At 40.6% G+C, this 23451-nt stretch overlaps 1 protein-coding gene across 1 annotated transcript; it reads left to right on the top strand.

The window, feature by feature from the left end:
- The first annotated feature begins 2298 nt into the window (after positions 1-2298).
- LOC311042388 (acidic amino acid decarboxylase GADL1-like) lies at positions 2299-22888 on the top strand. The gene is made up of 16 exons (XM_084053083.1): positions 2299-2462; positions 7655-7876; positions 10196-10389; positions 10959-11085; positions 11827-11917; positions 12460-12566; positions 14169-14284; positions 14738-14817; positions 15263-15317; positions 15513-15629; positions 15776-15840; positions 16380-16461; positions 17644-17843; positions 19345-19396; positions 19523-19612; positions 21727-22888. Exons 2-16 carry the CDS (start codon positions 7846-7848, stop codon positions 21898-21900), a joined length of 1581 nt encoding a protein of 526 aa, XP_083909209.1. The 5' UTR covers positions 2299-2462; positions 7655-7845; the 3' UTR covers positions 21901-22888.
- Positions 22889-23451: the final 563 nt, after the last annotated feature.

Raw genomic sequence — 23451 nt, 5'->3', positions numbered from 1 at the left:
CAAAATGAAAAGTACTCATTATGCAGAATGTCCAAGTTTTAAAACGTATGAACAATCTTATTTTCAAATAGCCAAAGTTTAAATAGGACTGAAGTGGTTAATAATTCAGTGGTTAATAATTCACAAGGTTGGAGTAATCTATCAGTTTATATATCAATTATACATTGAGTATGGTTAGTGTGAGACTCTCTCTCAACAGATAAATACATAGGCCATACTCACAGTGTGAGTATGGCCTATGTATTTATCTGTTGAGAGAATTCATATATAAATGTGTGAACTGTCACTCAAAAATATTGTCACTCAATAAATTATTGTACTCTACAACTTTGTGAAGACTAAGAGGCGTAATTCATATTCATGAATCTTCCCATTCGTTGATTTTCTGGGAACTTTCAATGAGTAGTTCAAGGGTTGAACAGCAGAGTTGTGAAGGAATATTGGGTGATATTTCCCATTACAGAGTATAGGCTAGCTAGACTCAGTGACCTTATAAGAAACCTTATTTCATTCACTCATTGATAGTGTAACCTTTAAAAACAAACCAGTCATTGCAGTGGCATTGCATTCAACATCCCGTATTGCTAGGGGAATAAAATAACCTAATGTATGAAATGTTTCCTTAGAACAGTGACAGACTGAGTATAATGTTGCATTTAAGCTTCAAGTGCTCTATAGTCTCCTGAAATTAGCATACAGTATGCCTGAATCACAAACATCATGTGAGTGTGTATTTTTATAAACATTGGTTTCCATTTAAATTCAAGACATGGAGCAACTGTAATAGTGTTCCTCCAAGTTGACATGCTGTGTGTATCCATGACAATGTGCGTTTCTTTCATTCTCAGCCTGCAGGTGCATTGTACCTTGTTCACTGAAGAGTAAAGGGGGAATAATAAGTTGAGAGAAAATAACAAATCAGAAAGAACTCTTGTTGCTTTGGATTTATTTGTTATCCTGGATGTTGAGCACAACCTCTCTTCAATTACATTTCTTGTTTTTTTAGGGTTAGGGTTAGGGTTAGGATTAGGTTTAGGTTTAGGGTTAGGTAAGCGGGGCACATAGAACCCGGGGAACATAGACACACTCCCGTGCAAACCAGTCAAAACTCCTACCCACAAATATAGGGTAGGTGTTTTGAGAGAAGCTATGGAATATATTGTTTACTATTTTATACTCTTCTATGCTTGTAAATATTCTATTTTTCTCTGAAGTTATGCTATTTACGTAACTGGCATAAATGAAGTGAGATAACTATCAAAACACAGGAAGCTGCAGTGCTTGCAGTGCTATTAGTGTAAAACCACAACTTGACACGCCAAAAATTTAATTTTACGCCTCAGCTCATTTTCAGAAGGTATAGAGATCATTGATTTGATTCTACTGAGATATCGCAATTCACACTTACATTATATTTAAATATCAATCCCAACGAATGTGCAACATATGCAATGTTTGTTAGCACACACAAGCTGACATCCTTTTTAAATAGGTGACAATTCCAGAAACCCTTTACTTTTAATAAGACTGCTATACTGATGATGCACTCTATCACCGCAGTGTAGGCCAGTGGTTCTCAAAGTGGGATCTGGGGACCCCCAGGGGTACTTGAAGAAGGGGTTCCAGGGGTCCCCTGCTAAATTAGTTAATATAGCATCAAAATCAGTTTAACCACTTCAACCCTATTTTATACTTTGGCTATTCAAAAATAGCCAATTAAAATACCACAATGCATTGCGACACATTTTGGGCTTGTAAATCTGCTATTTTATATCTTGATTTTATTTTAAATTTTTGATTTTGTGTATGTATGTATGTATGTATGTATGTATGTATGTATGTATGTATGTATGTATGTATGTATCAGATCAGCATGTATGCTGTCCACACTTGTTGTTGTGCCATGTTATTCCACCCGATGGTACCCTAGAGCTCTTTTTGTAGAGATAGTTCTGACCATGTGTGAGTGCCTACATTTGCGGTCATGAAACCAAACTGATACTTCAGGAATTACTTCAAAATTAAAATTTGTTTGCCACCCATAAGGGGTGCACTAAATAGGAGACTTTTCAAATTTCAAAGGAATTATGTAAAAATACTTTGTTTGAAAGTAGCCTAGATGATTGCAAGTTTGCAACATATTTTTAAAATGTATTATTCTTTATTTACCCAGGGTAGTAACTGAGCACAAGTGCTCATTTTCAGCAACGCCCTGCACGTAGCCACGTACACACAGATAGACACCCACATTAAAACCTGGGAGCTGACCAGTAGCCTACAACCACAGTCTTATACTTTTTGGCCACTGAGCAGCCCCACTGGAGCAGTTGGTTCAGTGCCTTGCTCAAGGGCACTTCAGCGGTGTTGGGGGGAGGATTGAGTGGTCGCTATTGACTTCCCCACCCAGATTTTTCCTGTCGGTCCGGGGAATCGAACCGGGAACCTTCCTCTAACCTGATTAGGTGAGAACATTCTGAAAACAATACATTCTAACTGTCAGTTATATATTTTTTAATAGATGTGTTGTAAGTAAAACACTGTTGTGGTCCTATAAGAGTTATCATTTATGTTGAGTTTAATACTACTGTGTAGGCAGGCAGTGGGCTCTGCGACACCAGGTAGTATCACACAACAAGTTATGAAGTTTATTAACCCATTAAACCCGGGAAACTGTTAGGATTTAGAATAGTGGGTCCGGGGACCCCCAGGAGTCCATGGGGATTGGGGGGTGTTCCAAGGGGTCCCCAGAAAAATGTGTTAATACAGCATCACAATCATTTTAACCCATTTATCTATATTGTATACATTGGCTATTCAAAAATAGCAGATATTACAAGCTCGAGCTTGTACATCTGCTATTTTTTTTTTACATTTTGAAAAATCTTGAAAGTGTTGATTTTTTTTTACCCAAATCTTCTCTTCTGGGGGTCCCTGGCACAAAACGGATGGGGGGGGGTGGTATGCGGCCAAATACATATCATTTTGGGGGTCCTTGGCACGAAAACCTTTGAGAACTACTGATTTAGAAGGCGTTTATTGTAGAATAGGTCTCAGGTCTTATGGGTTAAGCACAGCACATTATACTGTACAGACTCACAGGGGCCTTCAACATGTTTCAGGACATGGATTTCTATTTTGCAGAAAGCCTTCCATGATGCAATTTTATAAGAGGCTTGAAAAGCTATAGCTCACCATTTAGCTGGTTGTCTGATCAATGTTTGCGGAGAGATTTTAGAGTGGGAGGTTGGAAGTATTCCACAGTTTTTTATTTTATTCTAAGTGCCCATGGGTGGCCTCCAAGTGATGCTGCAGCTTTGGCATCGTAGATTTGACAGCACTATCATACTGAAACAAACACACAAAAAATATAATTAAGTACAATAGAACTTGTAAATTATGTTGGATTCATGCTAATGAATTATTGTTTTTTGGAACTCCCTCAAGGACCCCTGGGGGCCACTGGACCCCAATGATCTATGTGAGAACCAATGATCTATGTGATGTTTCTAATGACGTTTCTAATAACAGGCCATACCTTCAATATAACAACAACATACATGTATTTCTTTGTGTTTCTATTTAGCCTATTGTGTTGAACTCAGTGCAGTTAAGACTGTCCAATCAGTTACTCCGTTTTCATCGATGTAGGCCTACATAGCTACTGTAGGCTACCTGACCAATATAAACGCCTAATTCTAAAAATCTCAAAAACAAACATTTATACATATTACCAGCAATCATTAATACCTCATCATCTGGTAGCCTATGTGTTTGAATGGTGTGAGAGTAGCCAGCCTACGTGTGTGCAGTGGTGGAAAGTACATGTACTTGTTGTGATTTCAAGGGGACCCTCGGTCTGGTGACTCTGGTCCAAACACTACTGGGTGGTGTGTGACAATTCAGTTGAAGTACCCCTCTGTGTAAGCGACGGGCCCGTGGAGAACAAGATGACATATAGGCAGTATCACGCGACAGGTGCACAAGTTTATTACACACAAGGAAATGCATATATAGGGCTGTACACATGACGTGACCAGAAGCTATGAGATCAGAACAGAACGTCATAGGATAAGAGTAAGGATGACCTTGCTGTAGACAGCTGTATCTCGTATCAATAATGAACATGATGTATTAGGACAACTACAAGATGTAAGTCGTATCAAATGCATAGGCGTCAATAGATTGCCATGGAATAATCATAACAGTACTCAAGTACTGTACTTAAGTAAAAAACATTTAGGTATTTGTACTTTACTTGATTATTATCCAATTTCCAATACTTTACTTCTACTCCATCTCAGAGGCAAAATTTTTACTTTCACTCCGCTACAATTATTTGAAAACTTTAGTAGTTAGGCTACTTTGTAGATTTTGATTCTTATTACAAAACATACATAATAACCACTTCAGCCCTAAATACATTTCGACCATTTGAAAATAGCAGATCAAGCTCACAATGGATCACATTGTGAGCTTGTAGACTATTTTCAAAATATTTGTATACATTTCATACATTTGTGAAACGGGACATTCTGCATAATGAGTACTTTCTACTTTTTAATAGTACTTTAAGTACATTTTGATACCAATACTTTCGTACTTTTAGTTCTGGACTTTTACTTGTAACAGAGTATTTCATTGCAGTATTGATACTTTTACTAAAATTGGAGTACTTTTTCCACCACTCCGTGTGTTTGTTTGTTTATTATCACTTACAAGAACATTTTTAAATTTTCAAATTGTATGCGTGCCACTGCCTGCGTTAATGTAGCCTATATAAACAAATGGAAATTACCCAACGTGGTTGGGTAATGTGGAAATTAACATAAAGTGTTAGACATAGGATATTGCACAATGATCTGAGGCTACACCATACACCAATACTGACGATTGACGCATGACTGGGTAAAGTAGCCTACTGTGAAATATCCGGGTAAAACTTTCATTTCCTTGAGCTGGATTTCGTCCAATTTCTTCAGTGGTGGAAAAAGTACTCCCATTTTTTTCAATACTGCAATGTACTCTACTTTATTGTTACATCTTGTGTACAGGTACATAGGCCTAAGAGTTAAAAAAAAAAAAAAGTGCAGAATGTCCCATCACAAGTTTTCAAATGTATAAAAATCCTTTGAAAATAGCCGATCTACAAGCTCACAATGGCTGCATTGTGAGCTGAAATGTAGGCCTATATGAGCTGAAGTGGGTAGCCTAATGTATGTTTTGTAATGATAATCAAAATCTATAAAGTAACCAGTAACTCAAGTTTTCAAATAACTGTAGTGGAGTAAAAGTATAATATTTGAATATATGTTGGGTATAGGCTTATATTGACAATGTATAGGCCTACTAGACAGTCCATACCTGCATGGGGACGTGTGCAGTCAAAGTATTAACAGACTTTGGGTTCTGTGCTGTACAGCTATAAGTCCCAAACCGTTTTGGCCCCAACGATCCCTTCATATATATTCAATACCATATTCATTACCAACCACCCACAATGTATGTCAAATCGTGTGTTAAAATCAAATGTTAAAGTAACAAAGAAACATTTATCCATTACTAACCAACAATGTATATAACATTGTACTTTACTAGAGGGTCGGGGCGCTGCGCGCCCCTCCCCCCTATCCGCTGCGCGGTGCTTTGTGTTTGTTGGTCTCTATAATATATAAAGCCATAATAGGAGATGTTCCCAATGGAGCTATGCCCAAATATGGAGTGTGTTGTCTGACCTCACTTGGGTCTCGTTGGGCGGTGGTCGGCGATGACGCTAAGGAACAACATGGCCGACTGTAATGTTGTGAGTTTGTGTTGGCCGCAATTAATTATGCTGCGAGGGGGCAGATGTGTGCTGAGCAGTATGAAGTGGCCTACAGACTGCGCGTAGTAATTCTGCACGTTGTGGCGTGTCTTGTTAGTGACATTGATGTTGTTTTTGTGTTTAGTCCCACACAGTGGCAGGTTTTTTTGGGGGGTTTTGGGTTTAGAAATGTATTATAGGATAGTTGCATAATGGAGATATTTGATATTGGTACTATGAGTAATGTGACTGCATCTCGACTTTGATGAGACACAGGTTGAGTCATGTGTCACACCTCTGTGTAGAATTACTGGTCTACCTTAAGTCAGTCCACCTTAAGGCCAGGTTAGCCAATTTCATTAGCATATTTACTCCGTGACATGTCTAATGTTGGTTTTGAACCACAAACAGAGGCAATCAGCATTATTGTTATAGTCCATACCCGGGGATGTGCGCACTATACAATATAGAGGATATGCGTGTGACATCATCATCAAACCCGGAAGTTATGCAGGAATGCCTACTGAGTGTCAAAAAAAAACTTTCTGGCCTTGACAGCCCATGCATCCAAACAGAAAAGTCATCATATCTGATTGCATTAAACAACATTAAACAATGTTAAACTCACTTTGCATGTTGCTTTGCCACTCGCTTTGCCACTCGATGTGCCATTCACTTTAAGCATGCGCATATCCTCTATAGGGCAGACTTTTGTCTGGCCGTTGGCTTGCGTATCCGCGCGCCTGGTGTAGCCGCAGTATCTCATTGATATCAATTGAATCTGTTCCAAACGCACTGTACGCGTGCAGTAAATTCCATGCATACGCGCGCTTTGAAAAGTCTGCCATGAATGTGCAGTTTGATGATCATCCCATAGCTTGCGGGACTGTAATCATGGTGACAATATCTCCCATAGCCCGAAATCTAAATCTCCTGCGTTTATAAAACGCTATAAAAACAGCTTACATTTTGGGAAAGTGAAAAACGGTCGTCGTTATTTTGTGCATTAGTGCATGGACAGGTTTTGGAGACAGGTTTTGGTGACAGGTTTTGGTGACAGAGGTGTGAGGACAGGTTTTGAGGACATGAGTATGCATGTGAGACACAGCACACATGAACGCTCGCGCGCACGCACGCACGCACGCACGCACGCACGCACGCACGCACGCACACACACACACACACACACACACACACACACACACACACACACACACACACACACATGCCTGTACACTAAAGTGAACTGCAAATTGAATGGGATCACCAGATGAAGATGTGTCAGAAATATATATTATTATAGGCTACACATAGTGGTAAAGTACGTTTACTCAAGTACTGTACTTAAGTACAATTTGAGGTATTTTTTTCTTTACTGGAGTATTTCCAGTTTTCAGTAGTTTTGCTTCACTTCAATTATTTGAAAACTAGTTACTAGTTACTTTATATATGCTTCGGCTATTTGAAAATAGCCGATCTACAAGCTCACAATGTATTGGATGCAACTGTTGTGAGCTTGACTGTAGATCTTCTATTTTCAAAATATTTGTAAACATTTGAACTTGTGAAATGGGACATTCTGCATTATGAGTACTTTTACTTTTGGTAAGTATATTAAGTATATTTTGATGCAAAAACTTTTACTCACGTAAATTTTGAATACGGGACAGAGATCTACATTTCAGTATTGATACTTTTACTTAAGTAAAAATGTTTAGTACCTTTTCCACCACTGGCTACACATGCACAGCATCTTAAAAGTAAGCAGGATATACCGTTATTATGTGGCCTACAGATATTCAAACGGCATCTTGTCACATATGATTCATAGTCTTCCTGGTGTCTTTCCAAAAGCACAAAATCTTCCATGACGCGCTTTACGGAGGTGTCAAAGCGCAGAGGGGCGTAGGACCGTGTGGTTAAATATCCACAAGAGTCCTCATCCGGTGAAGACCTTCAGCTCATCTAGTCGCATCCTAACTGTCACTGAGCCTGAATTAATCACACCTGTACGGATCAACGGACACAATACACACCGATCAGCAATGGCACCGACGAATGACGGACACATCACTGGTAAGTAGCCTATGGCAGTGGTTCTCAAACTTTTTCATGCCAAGGACCCCCCAAATGATATGTATCTGGCCGCGGACCTCCATCTCAAATATTTTGTTCCAGGGACCCCCAGAAGCAAAGATTTGAGCAACAAATGTTCGCTTAAAATATATATGTATATTCAAAGGTTTTCATATATATATATTCAAAGGTTTTCAAAAATAGCAGATCTACAAGCTCATAGCGCGGCACTCGGTGCCGCCCTATGAGCTTGTAGATCTGCTATTTTTGAATAGCCAAAGTATAAAAGGTTACAATTATTGTGATGCTATATTAACACATTTTGCTGGGGACCCCCTGGGACCCCCCCAAGGACCCCTGGGGGTCCCCGGACCCCACTTTGAGAACCAATGGCCTATGGTACATAATTAATGATAGGCTATTCACTGGATGTTTTGGGAAGTTGCATTTTCAACTAAATTCGGACACCTACCCTGTCTGCCTGGCGCTGGTCCACAGCGTTAGTGAGTTCTCTCTTCAACGCTCTGCCAGGCGCTCTGATCTGCTCATAGACCGAAAATGTCCACTACCACGCGAGGTCTCCGTCTTTAGTAAAAATAAACAAAACTAGTTTGCTGTTCACTAAAACAAAGGCTGTTTTGTGTTGTTGAAAGTCTATTCTCCACGGGGGGAGGCCTCTCAGCACCCCACCTTCTCCGTATGATACACTTTTTGAGCAGAAAATAAAATATGTCCGCCAGACGGAAATTATTGTATTTATTCCACTGCGCCCTCTACAGGATAATAGACTTTCAACAACACACAACTGAGTAGTCGGACAAGTTGGTTAGGACTGGATAGTCTGGATAATATAATGAAACGAAACTATCTGAGGCACTGATGTAATAGCAGTGGCGTAAAGTAACTAATTACATTGACTCAAGTACTGTAGGCTACTTAAGTACACATTTGAGGTATGTTTTACTTTACTGGAGTAATTACACATTTCTGTATATTACTTCTACTCCAATACATCTCAGAGGCAAATATTATACTTTTACTCCACTACAATTATTTGAAAACTTGAGTTACTAGTTACTTTGTAGATTTTGATTATTATTACAAAACATGCATTACCTACTTAAGCCCTACATACATTTTGGCATTTGAAAATAGCAGATCTGCAAGCTCACAATGTGTCGCATGCATTGTGAGCTTGTAGATCTTCTATATATATATATTTTTTTAATACATTTTGAAAACTTGTGAAATGGGACATTCTGCATTTCTACTTTTGGTACTTTAAGTACATGTTGATACCAATATTGTACTTTTACATTGCAGTATTGATACTTCTACTTAAGTAAAAAATGTGAGTAGCCTACTTTTTCCAATGATGTAATAGGCCTAGTTATTGGCAACATGCTAATGCCCATAAAGTGAAAGTGCAATCCGTCACAATAAAGTAACTATTCTGGATGGAAAGTGGGGTCCACACATATATGATGGATGTTTTTTCGCCACCTGATTTGTATTCATCCTTGAATGCACATAATATCCTGAACCCAAACACGAAAATGGAAGAAATAGAAAAGAGCATAACTTTAGAAGGAAACAAGGTTCCAAAGACAAAAAAGAAAAAAATGTTTGTGTTCAGGATATGTGTAATAAAGGGTTATAAGCATATTTGGCGTCACGGCTCTGTCTCATTTCATTCATTCCCTGTAAGCATGAATTATAATAAATGATTTGCCAACTAGATTCTAAAAAAAAATAATCATAGAGCAGAGCACAAAGTAGCAGCAGAGTAGCAGCATAGCAGAGCAGCAAGATGGCAGAGCACTGCAGCAACAAGAAGTTGTGAGCAGGGAGGTTTGAATAGCCTGCCCCAATCAGATGGAGTGAGCATGTGACTTATCAGCTGATCAGGATTTGGCGCTCCTTTGAGGTTGTCTGCCTGAACTAGCTCTGCAGGCTTCGCATCCACCCTATACGCCTGGACTTTCCATCTGACTAAACCCTCTGTGGGCTTTCCTGACCTTAAGGACATGGCACCGGCCAAATGTGGGTCAGATGATTAAAGCAGTAGACTAATAGGCTATCAATCATGCACCCTATTTTTTTGCTGCATACCTCTGGCACCATTTAGGACATTAAGCAAGTGAAGACACCCCAATACTTCATTATTTGTTTACCGTTATGCTTGTTTATGTGCAATACAATATATTGTATTTATTATAGCTTAGTGCGGTGGCATCATATTAACGACCTGTGTGTAAGACGCTAAAACATCATCAACATGAGTCAAGAACTACAATTCTACATTTCTTACTCTTGCAGAAAAGAATCCGGGTAAGGGACCAAACTCTGTACTGGATCCTGGGCTTCAGGTGAAGTGTGCGCCAGTCCTGACAGATGGGGTTGTACATAATGGTCCAGCTGTTGACCAGTTTACAGAAGAGAGCTTTATCCACAAAGCTGTGGACATGATCATTGAGGATGCAGTTAAGAAGGCAACTGATGTAAAAGAAAAGGTATTTCATCATTTTGTTAATTTTTTTTCTCCCCCGGCCAAAGGGGGGTTTTCCTTTAGGCCTGTGGTTAAGATGTGCCCGGTCCTGCGTGGGAGACCCAGGTTTGAACCCTGGGTTTTACGTTGGTGCCGTGAACCGGATCGGGTTCACCAGTAGGGGGGCTGCCTACAGTGATATACTGTAGGCATTCAAAATGTCTGTTAAAGAAACTACAGTTATACCATCACAATCCTGCAATAACAATGGTGGTAGTAATGGTAGTGGTAGTAGTATAGCAGTAATAAAACAGTAGCAGTTAAAGGATTAATAACAGTTGTTAGTGCAGAGGAGGTGTACCAACATGGATATAAGTTTAACGCACCCACCCTGTTTCCACCGCTTTCGCGTTTCCCTTCTTTATGCATTTCTACTTCAAACAACACAGTAGAATCCTGTGTGTTAATGTATCCATTTGTCAACCATTTGAGAGTGTGCAAATGTAAGGGTCCATTTGGTTACATTTAGATGAATACTTTACAGTGTACGGCTACTGTAATTTGGCTAATGTTCTTGTTTTCCATCATGGTCAGGTGTGTGAGTGGCGTGACCCTGAGCAGCTGAAGGAGCTGTTGGACTTTGAGCTGAGGGAAGGAGGCGAGGCACAATCAAAGATCCTACAGCGCTGCAGAGATGCCATTAGATACAGCGTCAAGACCGGTAGGACTCAAACCGCAGTTCATGAGGAAATATCATTCACACCATGAATTTATCAGCAGATAAAGTGCAGGGACTCACCAGACCTGTCACTCATGTAACATATATGAAAAATGCACTAGAGACAAGATTTTAGAAAGAAAATAATCTAGTGTCTACTTTCAAGACACAGAAAAACTCCCGTTTAAACCTGTTTGACTCCTGGCCATCTTATGTAAAATGGTTTTCAGCAGTGACCCTCTGAACCCCAGCCCGCCACAATTACCCTTATCCCCCAAGTCCCAGAATAACTCCAGAGTGCGCCAGCAGACACAGTTCCCTGCTAGTCTCCAATGTCAAATAATATGGGTCATAAATAGATGGTGAACTGCTGGTGAAGAGAACGCAAAGTCTGTGATGTTTGTTGTTTTAATCACAGACTTCTGCCATATCAATTGTTTTCAATCAAGGTTTTAGTGTTTGCTTTCCAAAGGCAAATAACTTGCTTTCCATGCCTAATGGCTTAAAAATACACTGTACCTATTTACATAAATAAATAAATGTGTGTCAAAAGAGAGCCAGCAATGTAAACTGTTACTATATTGTACACTGTCTTTCTTCTCGACATGACTTAATGAAATACAAATGCGTGTCTAAAACCAATTTCATGCCACTTTACAGCACTACACATGAACAGCATCTTTATTATACATGTGGCAGGGATCTAACTATGTGATGTAACGATCTCTGTTTACTTCTACCCAGGCCATCCTCGCTTCTTCAACCAGCTGTATGCAGGCATGGACCCCTACTCTCTGGTGGGAAGCTTCATCACAGAGGCCTTGAAACCCAGTTTGTGAGTTTTTCTAAAAAACATTTTATTACATTATTTTCATTTATTTTATTATGTGATTTAAAGATATATATATTTTAAAATGTATGTTTCGTGAACAGAAATGACAAACAGATGTCAAAAGCTTTTGCGAGGCAGAGTTACAGACTCTATAGCGTTTGAAGATTGTGCAAGAGTTGTCTTACTTGAGACACTAAGTAAATCCCAACGTAATGAGGAATCTAATGGCGTTGGTGGATGCGAGACAAAGTTGCTTGCCAAGTAGTCTGTCTGGTTGAATTTAAGGCAAAAAAATTAAACACAAGGGAGGAAGTAGGTAGTCAGGTCATTGTAATGTACTGTAGATGGATGAGAGTCCTATGAACGAGATTATTTTCCCATTTCCCCCAGCACATATATTTAAGGGTGGAAAACCTCCATAATTTATCAAGATTTGAAAATAGAAGATCTACAAGCTCACAGCAAAAACTTAACCTATGTTAAATGATCTTCATGAATTGTTGGATGCTAGAGTAACATTGCATACTGTACATGTTTTTTGTCAGGTACACGTATGAGGTGGCTCCAGTTTTTACCCTGGTGGAGGAAGCTGTGCTAAAGAAGATGATCGAGTTTGTCGGCTGGGAAAGAGGAGATGGCCTTTTCAACCCAGGTGAGAGCGCCAATACACTTGGACGAATAGTAGCCTACTGTAGGTGATTGTGAAGTGAGATTTTGCCAGTGTGATGCAGTAAAATGTTACCATATGTTTACCAGTGATAGAAGATGACATCATTTGAAAAAGAAAAAAGTGAACTAACTTTCTGAACAATTTGTTTGGTGGAAGGTCAAAGTTCAGAGAAATGCGTTGATAATATTTTTAGCGGTGCCAACCGCTCTACACTTGACTTTGTCCGTATGTCCGTATGAGCCTGACGGCAAAGAAGAAACACATACAAACACACGCACACACACACACACACACACACACACACACACACACACACACACACACACACACACACACACACACACACACACACACACACACACACACACACACACACACACACACACAGACTTGGAGATTGCCTACGCCAACTCTCCCCTCATTGCCCACACGTGCCACTGGCTATCAAAGAGGGGTCCAGGGACCCCCAGCTTCACTTTGTCCGTATGTCCGTATGAGCCTAACGGCAAAGAAGAAACACATACAAACACACGCACACACACACACACACACACACACACACACACACACACACACACACACACACACACACACTTGGAGATTGCCTACGCCAACTCTCCCCTCATTGCCCACACGTGCCACTGGCTATCAAAGAGGGGTCCAGGGACCCCCAGCTTATGTTGTGTCCGTCGTCCGTTTCAGCACGGGCTTTAAACAGCTATAACTCCAGTTCGCAACATGCCAGCAAGTCCAAATTTGGTATGTGGACTTAGACCACCAATAGGGACGAGCATTGACTGCTGAAGCCCCGCACCGCCCTATTATAGCGCCACCAGGAGGCCACTGGCTTTAAACAGCTATAACTCCAGTTTGCAGCATGCCACCAAGTCCAAATTTGGTATGTGGACTTACACCACCAATAGGGACGAGCATTAATTGCTGAAGCCCCGCCCCGCCCTATTATAGCGCCACCAGGAGGCCCCGCCCCAAAGGCACCGCTTCCTTCACACAGGGTGTGATTTTTTATTATAACACCAGCACCACCATTACACTATTAATGTCACGCACCACTAGAGGCAGATTGTGCACCACAGTTTTCATTGGTGTTAGACAGCAGAGAACAACAATGCTTAGTAAAGGTCACATATCATACTCTATGGGTGAAATATACCTTCACAAAGTTGTGAAAAAACCTATGAGTGTTGGTGTTTGTCTCTTAGAGGATACTGAACGATGTGTTGAAGGACGATTTACAACATGAAAGTAAAGATTTTATACCACCAAATCTTGTAATAATCAGGATCTATCTACACCGTTATTTCAATTATAGTCGGAAAAAAAGAGTCTAATATAGTACAGCCATTTCAGTTTTGTATTTTCCCATACTTTTACACAGTAGTTTTGTGTATTTCAAATTCTTTAAAACAGTAACACATTTTTGTCCTAAGTGTCAGTTAGAACCAAAATATCTAGCTTTGGGGGAAAAAATGCATCAATTAAATAATCTTACTTCTCACACTAAGGTATCAGTCTGTGTTTGGAAAAATAAATCAAGTATTAACAGTAATCCTGTGTGCTCTGTAGGTGGCTCAGTGTCCAATATGTATGCCATAAACGTAGCCAGATACCATCACTGTCCTGATGTCAAAGAGCTCGGTCTCTCAGCAATACCTCGACTGGCCATGTTCACATCACAGGAGGTAGGATTTTATAGGACATACTACTACTACTATTGAAATGTGATACAGCATGTGTTATATAAATTATGATTTATTATAATATAACATTCTTCAGAAGGACAAACCTTTGTGTTCTTGGGAAACACAGCTTGACTCTGCTAGATTATGCCTTGATACAGACTACTGCCACCTCCTGGTATGGAGAGTTATGTTCTCTCAGGCAGGCACCAAAGTCGCCATTCAGCGGCCAATCAGCTGTAGACTTTGTGGTGTGTTCCCAGTAGGGTTAGTGTGTCAGGGCTAGATATTATGTTTTAATGAATTAATATTTAGCTATTATGATCTCACCAAATGTAAATAATAATAGTAGACAATAACAAGAACAAGTTTAAATTGTAGCTTACCGTTGAATTTTACATACTTAAACCATGTAAGCATTTCTGTTCTTTGAATATCTATTGTCCTTCTTTTCAGTGCCATTACTCTATTGCCAAAGCAGCAGCTTTCCTGGGAATCGGCACCAAGAACGTTTATGTGATACCGTCCGACAAGAGGTATGCTGGTTCTGACACACATCTTATAATCATAGTAATAATTGTCACTACACTGTAAAAGCCTCAGTGTTTATTTAAGTCTGAGCGTGTACAAATGGAACCAAATGGACCCATAAGGGTACATTCGTAGTTCAGTTAACACTGTAGTATGTAGTGTGCCAACATCATGTTGTGTGTACACAGAAGCCTGTCGTGCTAGTTTCACATACTGTATGGTTATTTCTGCTTCTTACTGTATGTTGTTTGGATGGAAACAGAGTTGTCCAAAATCACTACAGTAGCTCTAGTGAACTAGTGATCCATTACTTAATTTTTTGTAAGCTTCCAGTCTTTGTTAGTTTGTCTCTTAGTCTCACTCAGCAGAACAGGTTGCTGGCTTCAATAATTTATTAATCGTTTGAATTAATTCTATCATTCATGCACGCTTTCATTTTGTATTTGGCAGAGGGAAGATGATTCCTGAACAGCTGGAGGAGAAGATAATGACTGCTAAAACTGAAGTAAGTATAATAAGAAAAGGTTGAGCAGAGTTAAAAATGCTATTAGTATTCTATTTTATATTCATTGACAAGTAGCAAAATATTTTGAGTGTTCTAAAATGCTTCCTTGGTGTGTGTGTGTGTGTGTGTGTGTGTGTGTGTGTGTGTGTGTGTGTGTGTGTGCTTGTTTGCTGTGTTGCGTGGATGCGTTCTCAGGGTGCAGTGCCCTTCATGGTCAATGCCACTTCTGGGACAACAGTCCTGGGGGCTTTTGACCCCCTAGAAGAGATCGCTGATATCTGTGAGAAACACAACCTATGGCTGCATGTGGACGTGAGTGGATTTGTATTAGACACTAGACTTACATCTTTATTTATTTAATGCATTTATTCAGTCTGTCATATTCCAGAGATCTTTGTACCTGTATTTCCAGATACATACTGTCAGCATAGTCACAGTTTCTGTTTCTTGTCCTTCAGGCATGTTGGGGTGGAGGCGCGCTTATGTCTAGGAAACATAAACACTTGTTAAAGGGCATCCACAGGTAAGAACAACAGTACAAAGTCTCTTAGTCTATTAACTTTATGATTATGTAACATAAACACTTGTTAAAGGGTATCCACAGGTAGGAACAACAGGCTCCAACAACTGGCGGGCAACTAGGCTCCAATGTTGCCTGACAGCGCAACGCGGGTTTGAGTTCCGATCTTTACTGCATGTCTCTCCCCATCTCTCTCTCCCCCTTTCCTCTCCATCTCTGCTATACCTATAAATAAAGGCAGAAAAGCCCAAAAAATATCTTTAAAAAAAAAGAAGTCTCTTACATAATCATAACGGTAATAGGCTTGTTATTTAAATGCACACACTGTATTTCAATTCTGTCACCTCACATAACAACAATGTCAGAAGCGATTATGTTAACTTGTAGGCATTTTGTAACGCATATTGCATAATGCGTCTTGCATTTTTGCCACATTCATGAATGAGACAAGTAAACCTCAGTGTTCAGACATTTCATGAATAAGTGAGGCTGACTGTGAAACCCCTTGTTTCTCTACAATTGTGCTGTGTCTGTCTCTTAAGGGCCAACTCTGTTGCTTGGAACCCACACAAGATGCTGATGGCTGGCCTGCAGTGCTGCGCTTTCTTGGTCAGGGACCAGGAGGTAAGAGGGACAACTCTGTAATCAGATCCTGTTGCTACTGATATTAAATGCCACAGCATCTTCTCTTCCACTGTCCCACCACTTCCACTCTGGTGTCCCTATTTTGGGCATGTCATTATAGGCAAAAATCAAAAAAATCAAAACAATGTGTCATAAGCGGCTGTTTTAGAATGTATTTTGAATAGCGCTTAGTATTTAAGTCCTTTGGCTCTAGATGTGGTTAGAGGGGATTTGAACATGAGCCTGAATAGCAATAAGCTCGAGTCTAACTTGTCTAGATATTGACAGGCAGCCTGCGACGAGTCTCGGCTGAAATCTTTCAAAAGAGGATATCAGTCATTATGGGCTGGAGTCAGACCTGAATGGCAACTGCATTCTGCAGTTGTGGACTCTCCTATTACCAGGCTGAATGTGAGTTGACACAGAGATGTGTGGTCAGCGTCGTAGCCAGAGAATCATGTGTCACAGGCAGCCAAATGGCAGCGGACAGCTGGACACCTACTACATTATCTCCACTGCGAACTGCACCATATCCTCTTACATTATAATTTATATCTTGGTGCTGTACGTACTGTAAGTTTAATAAGTTCAACAGTAACACTGATACTTCTTCGGTATAACCTCCGCCAGGGTTCCTGATGCAATGCCAAGAGATCACGTGAAAACACTGCAGACTACCTATTGGTCAGAGAGAATCGTCATTGCATCATCGTGTTATTGCGTTACAATGGACTCCCTCCCCCTGCTACATGGAACCAGACTTTTAAACTAGCCATTGTAAATGCGAAATGAGTTAATAATGAGCAACTGCATGGCCTATTTCTCGCCTACAATGTTATCAGAAATGGTCTTTGTTGGACTGGATAGATAGGTCAAGTAGAGATTGTTTCCCGACAAGTCACCATTGTTCTTTAGTGCTCTCATACGCAAAGGGTTGGGTGTCATTATGTCAACCAGCTGCATTGAAGGGGTATGGTATCTGCAGTGGAAGACAAAGTACTAAAAGCGCCGGTGCCATGCAATAGAAAAGCACCAATGAGCACTGTAATTTAGTCCTTTTCATGAATCTAACCTCATTGGATAAGCAGAGCTCTCTTTTCTATAATGTAATATGTTACATTCATTACATCATATCATTCACATATTTTACTATGCATTCTCTTGGCTCCTCTGCCTCTCCAGGGTCTTCTCAAGCGTTGCCACTCTGCCTCTGCCTCCTACCTCTTCCAGAAAGATAAGTTCTATGACATCAGCTACGACACAGGGGACAAGTCCATCCAGTGCAGCCGTAAGGCAGATGCCTTCAGGTTCTGGTTGATGTGGAAGGCCCTGGGAACCACAGGGCTGGAGGAGAGGGTGAATAGTGCCCTTGACATGGCCAGGTTAGTCTGATGGGACAGTGATTCTCAACCTCATGGCCCCACAGTTTGATATGCATTAGGCCATGAACCCCCATTTATAGTGATCATTTAAATGGTACCAATTGGTAACATTTGTACGCTCTCTACAGACCGCAAGGGTCCATTTGGTTCCTAACTATCAATAGTTTAGCTGAGGACCTCCTTAAGGACTCCTGACCTAATTGAGAACCAGTGTGGAATAGAATATGGAAGTGAAGAGCATAGAAGTGGTGTTAAAGTATACACATATTGTAAAATACCATACCTTTAAATATTCATGGACTTTGTATGCCACTGCTCTGTAATGTGCTGGTGTTTACAGCATTGAAAGGCTGTATCACCCACATGAATAAATTACCTCAACCGTTCACCCCAGCAATTGGTGTAATTTGCTGTTGGTGTGTCCTGAAAGGCTGCAAAGTGTGCACAAAATAACGAACACAAGTTCTGCACATGAATAATTCATTCAAACGTAACTGTTCAAATGAAACACAGAAACACATTGTAGCTCACAGCGAATGTGATACTCAAAACGTATTCTTGCGATACAATGAAAACATTTATTGGGAAACCATACTGAAAATGTGCAGGCTGCAGTGCTGGCGAGAATGTCTTATCTGCTCAAGGTTTGTGGAATAACATACATGGTTGCTACAGGCAATTCAAAATGACCATGAACCATGCAGTCTCTGGCATCAGTTGCACCATATTTAGAGGGGACTCTTAGACTATTTATGGCACACGGTGTAGGGACTTGGATACAGTTTGTGGCAGTTGTGCTATTTTGTCTGACCTTTAGAAGGGAGTGCCCTGACCCATCTGAACTGGCCACCTTTACGGGTGAACCACAGTGAAGCAGCAGGGTCTCATAGAGAATACTTTTTTTACTATGTATTTTTGGTCCAGACATGCTATTTTCAAAGGCAGACAACAAATGTCAACGAGGTCGCGATGACCTCGTTGACATTTGTGAAACCACACAGTGAAACCCTCAGTGATTAGCAACCATAAGGGGATCGATCATACTGGAGATAAATATTCTGACTACTTGAAAAAGGTAAGAAAATCGAAAAATCGCTGGCACAGTACACAATTATTATTTTATTTAATTGGAACTGAATGAGCTAAGCACTAGAAGATGGATTTCTCACTGGATTCATCAAATGCTTGTCTGGTAGACACTGCACTCTAGTGGTTTATGGTGGAAAACAATTTCTTGTAAGTATCCTTACAGCAATATGAGGGTATACAGTATGTCGCTGAGTATTAATAACAATGGCCACACAGCAAGTCCCCACCTACATATATATTGGTAATATGACTGAGAGTGTACAAATGGAACCAAATGGATTTTACAGTGCAGTTTTGATATACTGTGTTGATTGTTGAGCAGTAACCAAGATTCTAAAAGATAAACCAATGTATAGTAACATAATCAGATGTCCTTAGCTCTAAATACTATGTTCTTCCCCCCACCTTGTAGGTATCTTGCAGATGAGATCAAGAAAAGAGAGGGCTTCCGCCTATTGATAGAGGTAAGAGATATTCCAAGCATGTTTTTGGGACTAGTCACAGTGTAATATTATCTATAAATCAAATATATTTTTTAACAGAATCAACATTTATAGCAATTATTTATTTTTTGTTTTTATCACCTACAGCCGGAATATGCAAATGTTTGCTTTTGGTACATTCCACCAAGTCTGAGGAGCATGCCAGATAGTGCTGAGTTCTGGCAAAAGGTCCACACTGTAAGTAAAGAAATGCTTATATCTAATTATATAAACGACACAGATCATGTCGCGAAAACAGTAGCCACGGCCGACTTTCACAATTTACGGGTGGCGTAGGGCACCTATCATTGCTCACTCCACAGTTTCCACGTCGCTACATAATTTATTACACTCACCACATTTCGGACAAAACGGAAGGTGAATCACTTTCTTACCGTTTAGCGTGCGCACCACCGACACCGAACGGCGACGGGTTTCGCCGAAACAACACGAACGGCCGCCATTGAAACTCCGCAGCTCTCTCCGTCGCCAGAAAAACAACAACACAAGCGGCTCCTTCACCTCCCCTTCACCGTGTCTTCTGCTTCCACGCTCAATTCAGGTGACTACAATGCTAATACATTCATGCTCAACCTCACAATCATAAGCTTCTCCGTTTAGTGTTTCATTAGCACGAGCGTGGAAAACAACTACAGCGCGTACCGTTACTCCATGTGCTAAGGGTAAACATGAGGGTTGCCAGGTTGGCATGCAGGTTCTGTAAAAACAAGCGCCAGAAACAAGCAACCACCTTCATGAAAAAAAAAAAAAAACACCGAAGGGGTCCGCAATGTTCCAGGGGGGTCCCCGCGCGTCCCAACACTCCACAGGATGTCCGTGGACCAGCAGGGGGTCCGCGGACCCCCTGTGGACCCCCTGCAACATAATAAATATAATTTCTTCTAATTTTTTTTTAAAACTTTTCCACAGTTTTACTCCGACGATTTGGGTACCCCAATATACACGCGCCCACGCTGGGCCCCGTGCGCGGCTGGGGTTGAGGGGGGCGTAGCCCCGCGAAACTCTAGTTTTAACATATATATGTTTTTTATTTCTTTATTTCTGCCCTAGAAAAGAAACCCACAACCTGTCACCAAGTGCTTCTGTCATGTTCTTGTAACCTGTAAGGTAGATGTTGCAGTAAGACTGCCAGCGTTAAGGACTCTTAAGGCTCCTTGATGATAATAGAATAGAAAGGGGCACTCCACTAAACACATTTCTCCACCAGGCTGGGTTGTCTACCCAGGGCTGTATAAGTCATGGGTTGCAGCCGCCAGGACCCGAGGAAGCGGTAGCGATAGTGTTTCTATGATTGTCTTTGTGGCGGCCCTATGGCTAAAAATGAAAGCACTTTTTGGGAGGCCTCCTGAAAGGGATCCTCAACATATGATTCCAATTTGGGGTTGATTGGATGATATATGGCATTTCTTGTAAGAAATAGCCCCCTCCCATAACATTTGGAAGACAAAAACATGTCAAAAACCTGTTTGACGTCCATTGTCTCCCGAGATCATACAGTATGCACCTAATTTGGTGAAAGAGACATTTATGCAACAGTGACATTTTTAGCACTTGTGGCACCCCTTATGGGTCTACGTGAACTGGCCCCTCAATATGTGATTGCAAAATAGCCTGCTACTTTGGAAGCCTCAGTTGGAATGGAATATGAAACATAGGTTTAATACATGTTTATCACATGACTCCAGAGATAATGTGTAGTGATTTATATGAGTTTGGGACAAAATCTGGAGGAATAGTAGAAAAAAAGTGTGTTTTTAACAAAATGCTGAATGGCAGAAAATGTAGTTAGGCAAAAATGGACGTGGCCTATATGATGACTGTGTCATGATCATGACATATTATGTTATAGGCCAAAATGTAAAGCGGGCTGGTATAGCGCTACCATGAGGCCGATTTGAAAAATCTGGGGTGGATTGTCTTCCTTGGCCTACTGCCAGTGTACACTGTTTGAGTTTGACACACACGCGGACAGAGGCGAAAACAATCTCTGCCTCCTGAACCTCTGGCCTGGCAGAGATGATAAACTTATACTGTGGTTACTGTGCTTTGGTTAGAAGTCACCAAAATTGCACATGTGGGAAAGGGTAGGAAAATAAGCAAAATATGTGAAGAAATAGAAGGAAAGCATTTTATTACTGCTGTCCATGAGAGCAGTCTCCGTGAGGCTTTGTTCACATTTGTCTTAGAACAATCTCATTCTGAACTATTTTCAGTCCCAGGCGTCAGTCATTCATTATACCTGACTGGAATCTATATAGTTAATCACTGTAATGCATCCTCTTTCCCCCTAGGTGGCACCAACTATAAAAGAACGTATGATGAAGAAGGGCAGTATGATGGTAGGCTACCAGCCCCATGGAGACAAAGCCAATTTCTTCAGAATGATCATTATCAGCCCTCGGGTCAGTAAAGAGGAATTGGACTTCTTCTTGGATGAGATACACCATCTGGGAGAGGACCTGTAGTTTCAGTGTCATTGTCAAAGGTCCTTTGTCTCTGTGTTCATCCATTCGTCATGGAAGGACTTGTGTATGGACAAAATAATGTCACTGACTTTCAGTCTTTGTCAAGGCAGTGTCATTGGCCCTCATTTATCAATCTAACATAGAAACCAGCGCATATCTGAGCTTACGACAGGGTTCACGTGTGATTCATGATCATGAAATCAATCATATCTTGCTAATCGCAGCATAAGAATGATTGGGTGTTGATAAATGTGGCGGCTGAAAACAACATTTAGTTGTTTCGTTTCTTAGAATGTTAAGTTCTGTGTGACCTGGAAGAATCTGGATTGAGAGTAAAAAGTTGAGCGTCTTCATCTGTGTGTTAAGATTGTGTAGGTCTGGAGAAAGAATTCAAGGAATCAAGGACAGTGTTTAAATTGGAACAGGAGGAGCCGTTCTCTCTTGTTTTTTCTTTTGATTCTTTTTCTTTTTCATCTTGGCTACACTAAATCAAATCCATCCATAAACTGTCAGGGATTCTTGAATACAAATCCTTAATGCTTGACCAAACAGTAGTCCCATCTATCTGTATTTGTTGTTGGCTTTTATTCTCATCGATAAACAACACACGACAGATTATAAGTAGACTCATTCATCTGTGTTGGTAATATGGTATTTAGGACCAAGTTTGCCAAGAGTGTTTGTTTCCGAATAAGTTTTTGTGTTACTTTTCTTACCTTTTGTTATTTTGCCGGTCTCAGGTAGCGTTGTCTCGGATTTGAGAGGACAGTTACAGTACTTTTACTACACTTGCTACTGTGGGATGAATCTTTACAAACATTTAGAATTGTAATTAAGTTTGACATCAGGGTAACAAATGTTTACAATTTAAGGGTTCATGTGCAATTCACTGCCAAGTTATTATGTATTTTTTCAAATCAATGCACTAGTTACATTAAAACTCCAGATGGGCAAACGTCCATGTTTGTATGATTAAAAGAACAAACTGCACTTTCGGGTATTTTCTTTTTTTATGAGTTGTTTCCCATTCAAAAGTGATGCTGATCAGCCTAGTAGTTTTGCGAGAGTACGGACGGACGGACGGACGGACGGACAGACAGACAGACAGACGGACAGACGGACAGACAGACGGACAGACAGACAGACAGACGGACGGACGGACGGACGGACGGACAGACACACAGACAGACAGACAGACAGACAGACATGCACATCATTCAATCAATAAGGGTTACAATATGTTCAAAGACAAACAGTATAGATGTGCAAAGTACAGTATAGGTAAGTTAACAAAGGACCTCTTCGTTACAGGGACTCAACTAAGTATAGGGTTCTTAATTGCATTCTTTGCACTCTATTTACTTGACCATTTACGTTAGTTTGTTGACTGCGGTTCATGTCATTTTCTCTGTAATTGCTCTTTGTCTCTTTGCTCTCTGGATAAGAGTGTCTGCTAAATGCCTACATTTTAAATGGTACTGTAGCTATTCAGAGGCAGAGAGTAGTGACAGCCAGTGGAATATGTGCAAAAACAGTACCACTAGTGAGGCC

The sequence above is a fragment of the Gymnoscopelus microlampas genome (assembly GCF_963454915.1).
Source record: "Gymnoscopelus microlampas genome assembly, chromosome: 3".
Classification (NCBI taxonomy): domain Eukaryota; kingdom Metazoa; phylum Chordata; class Actinopteri; order Myctophiformes; family Myctophidae; genus Gymnoscopelus; species Gymnoscopelus microlampas.
This window is presented reverse-complemented; position numbering and strand designations above follow the sequence as displayed.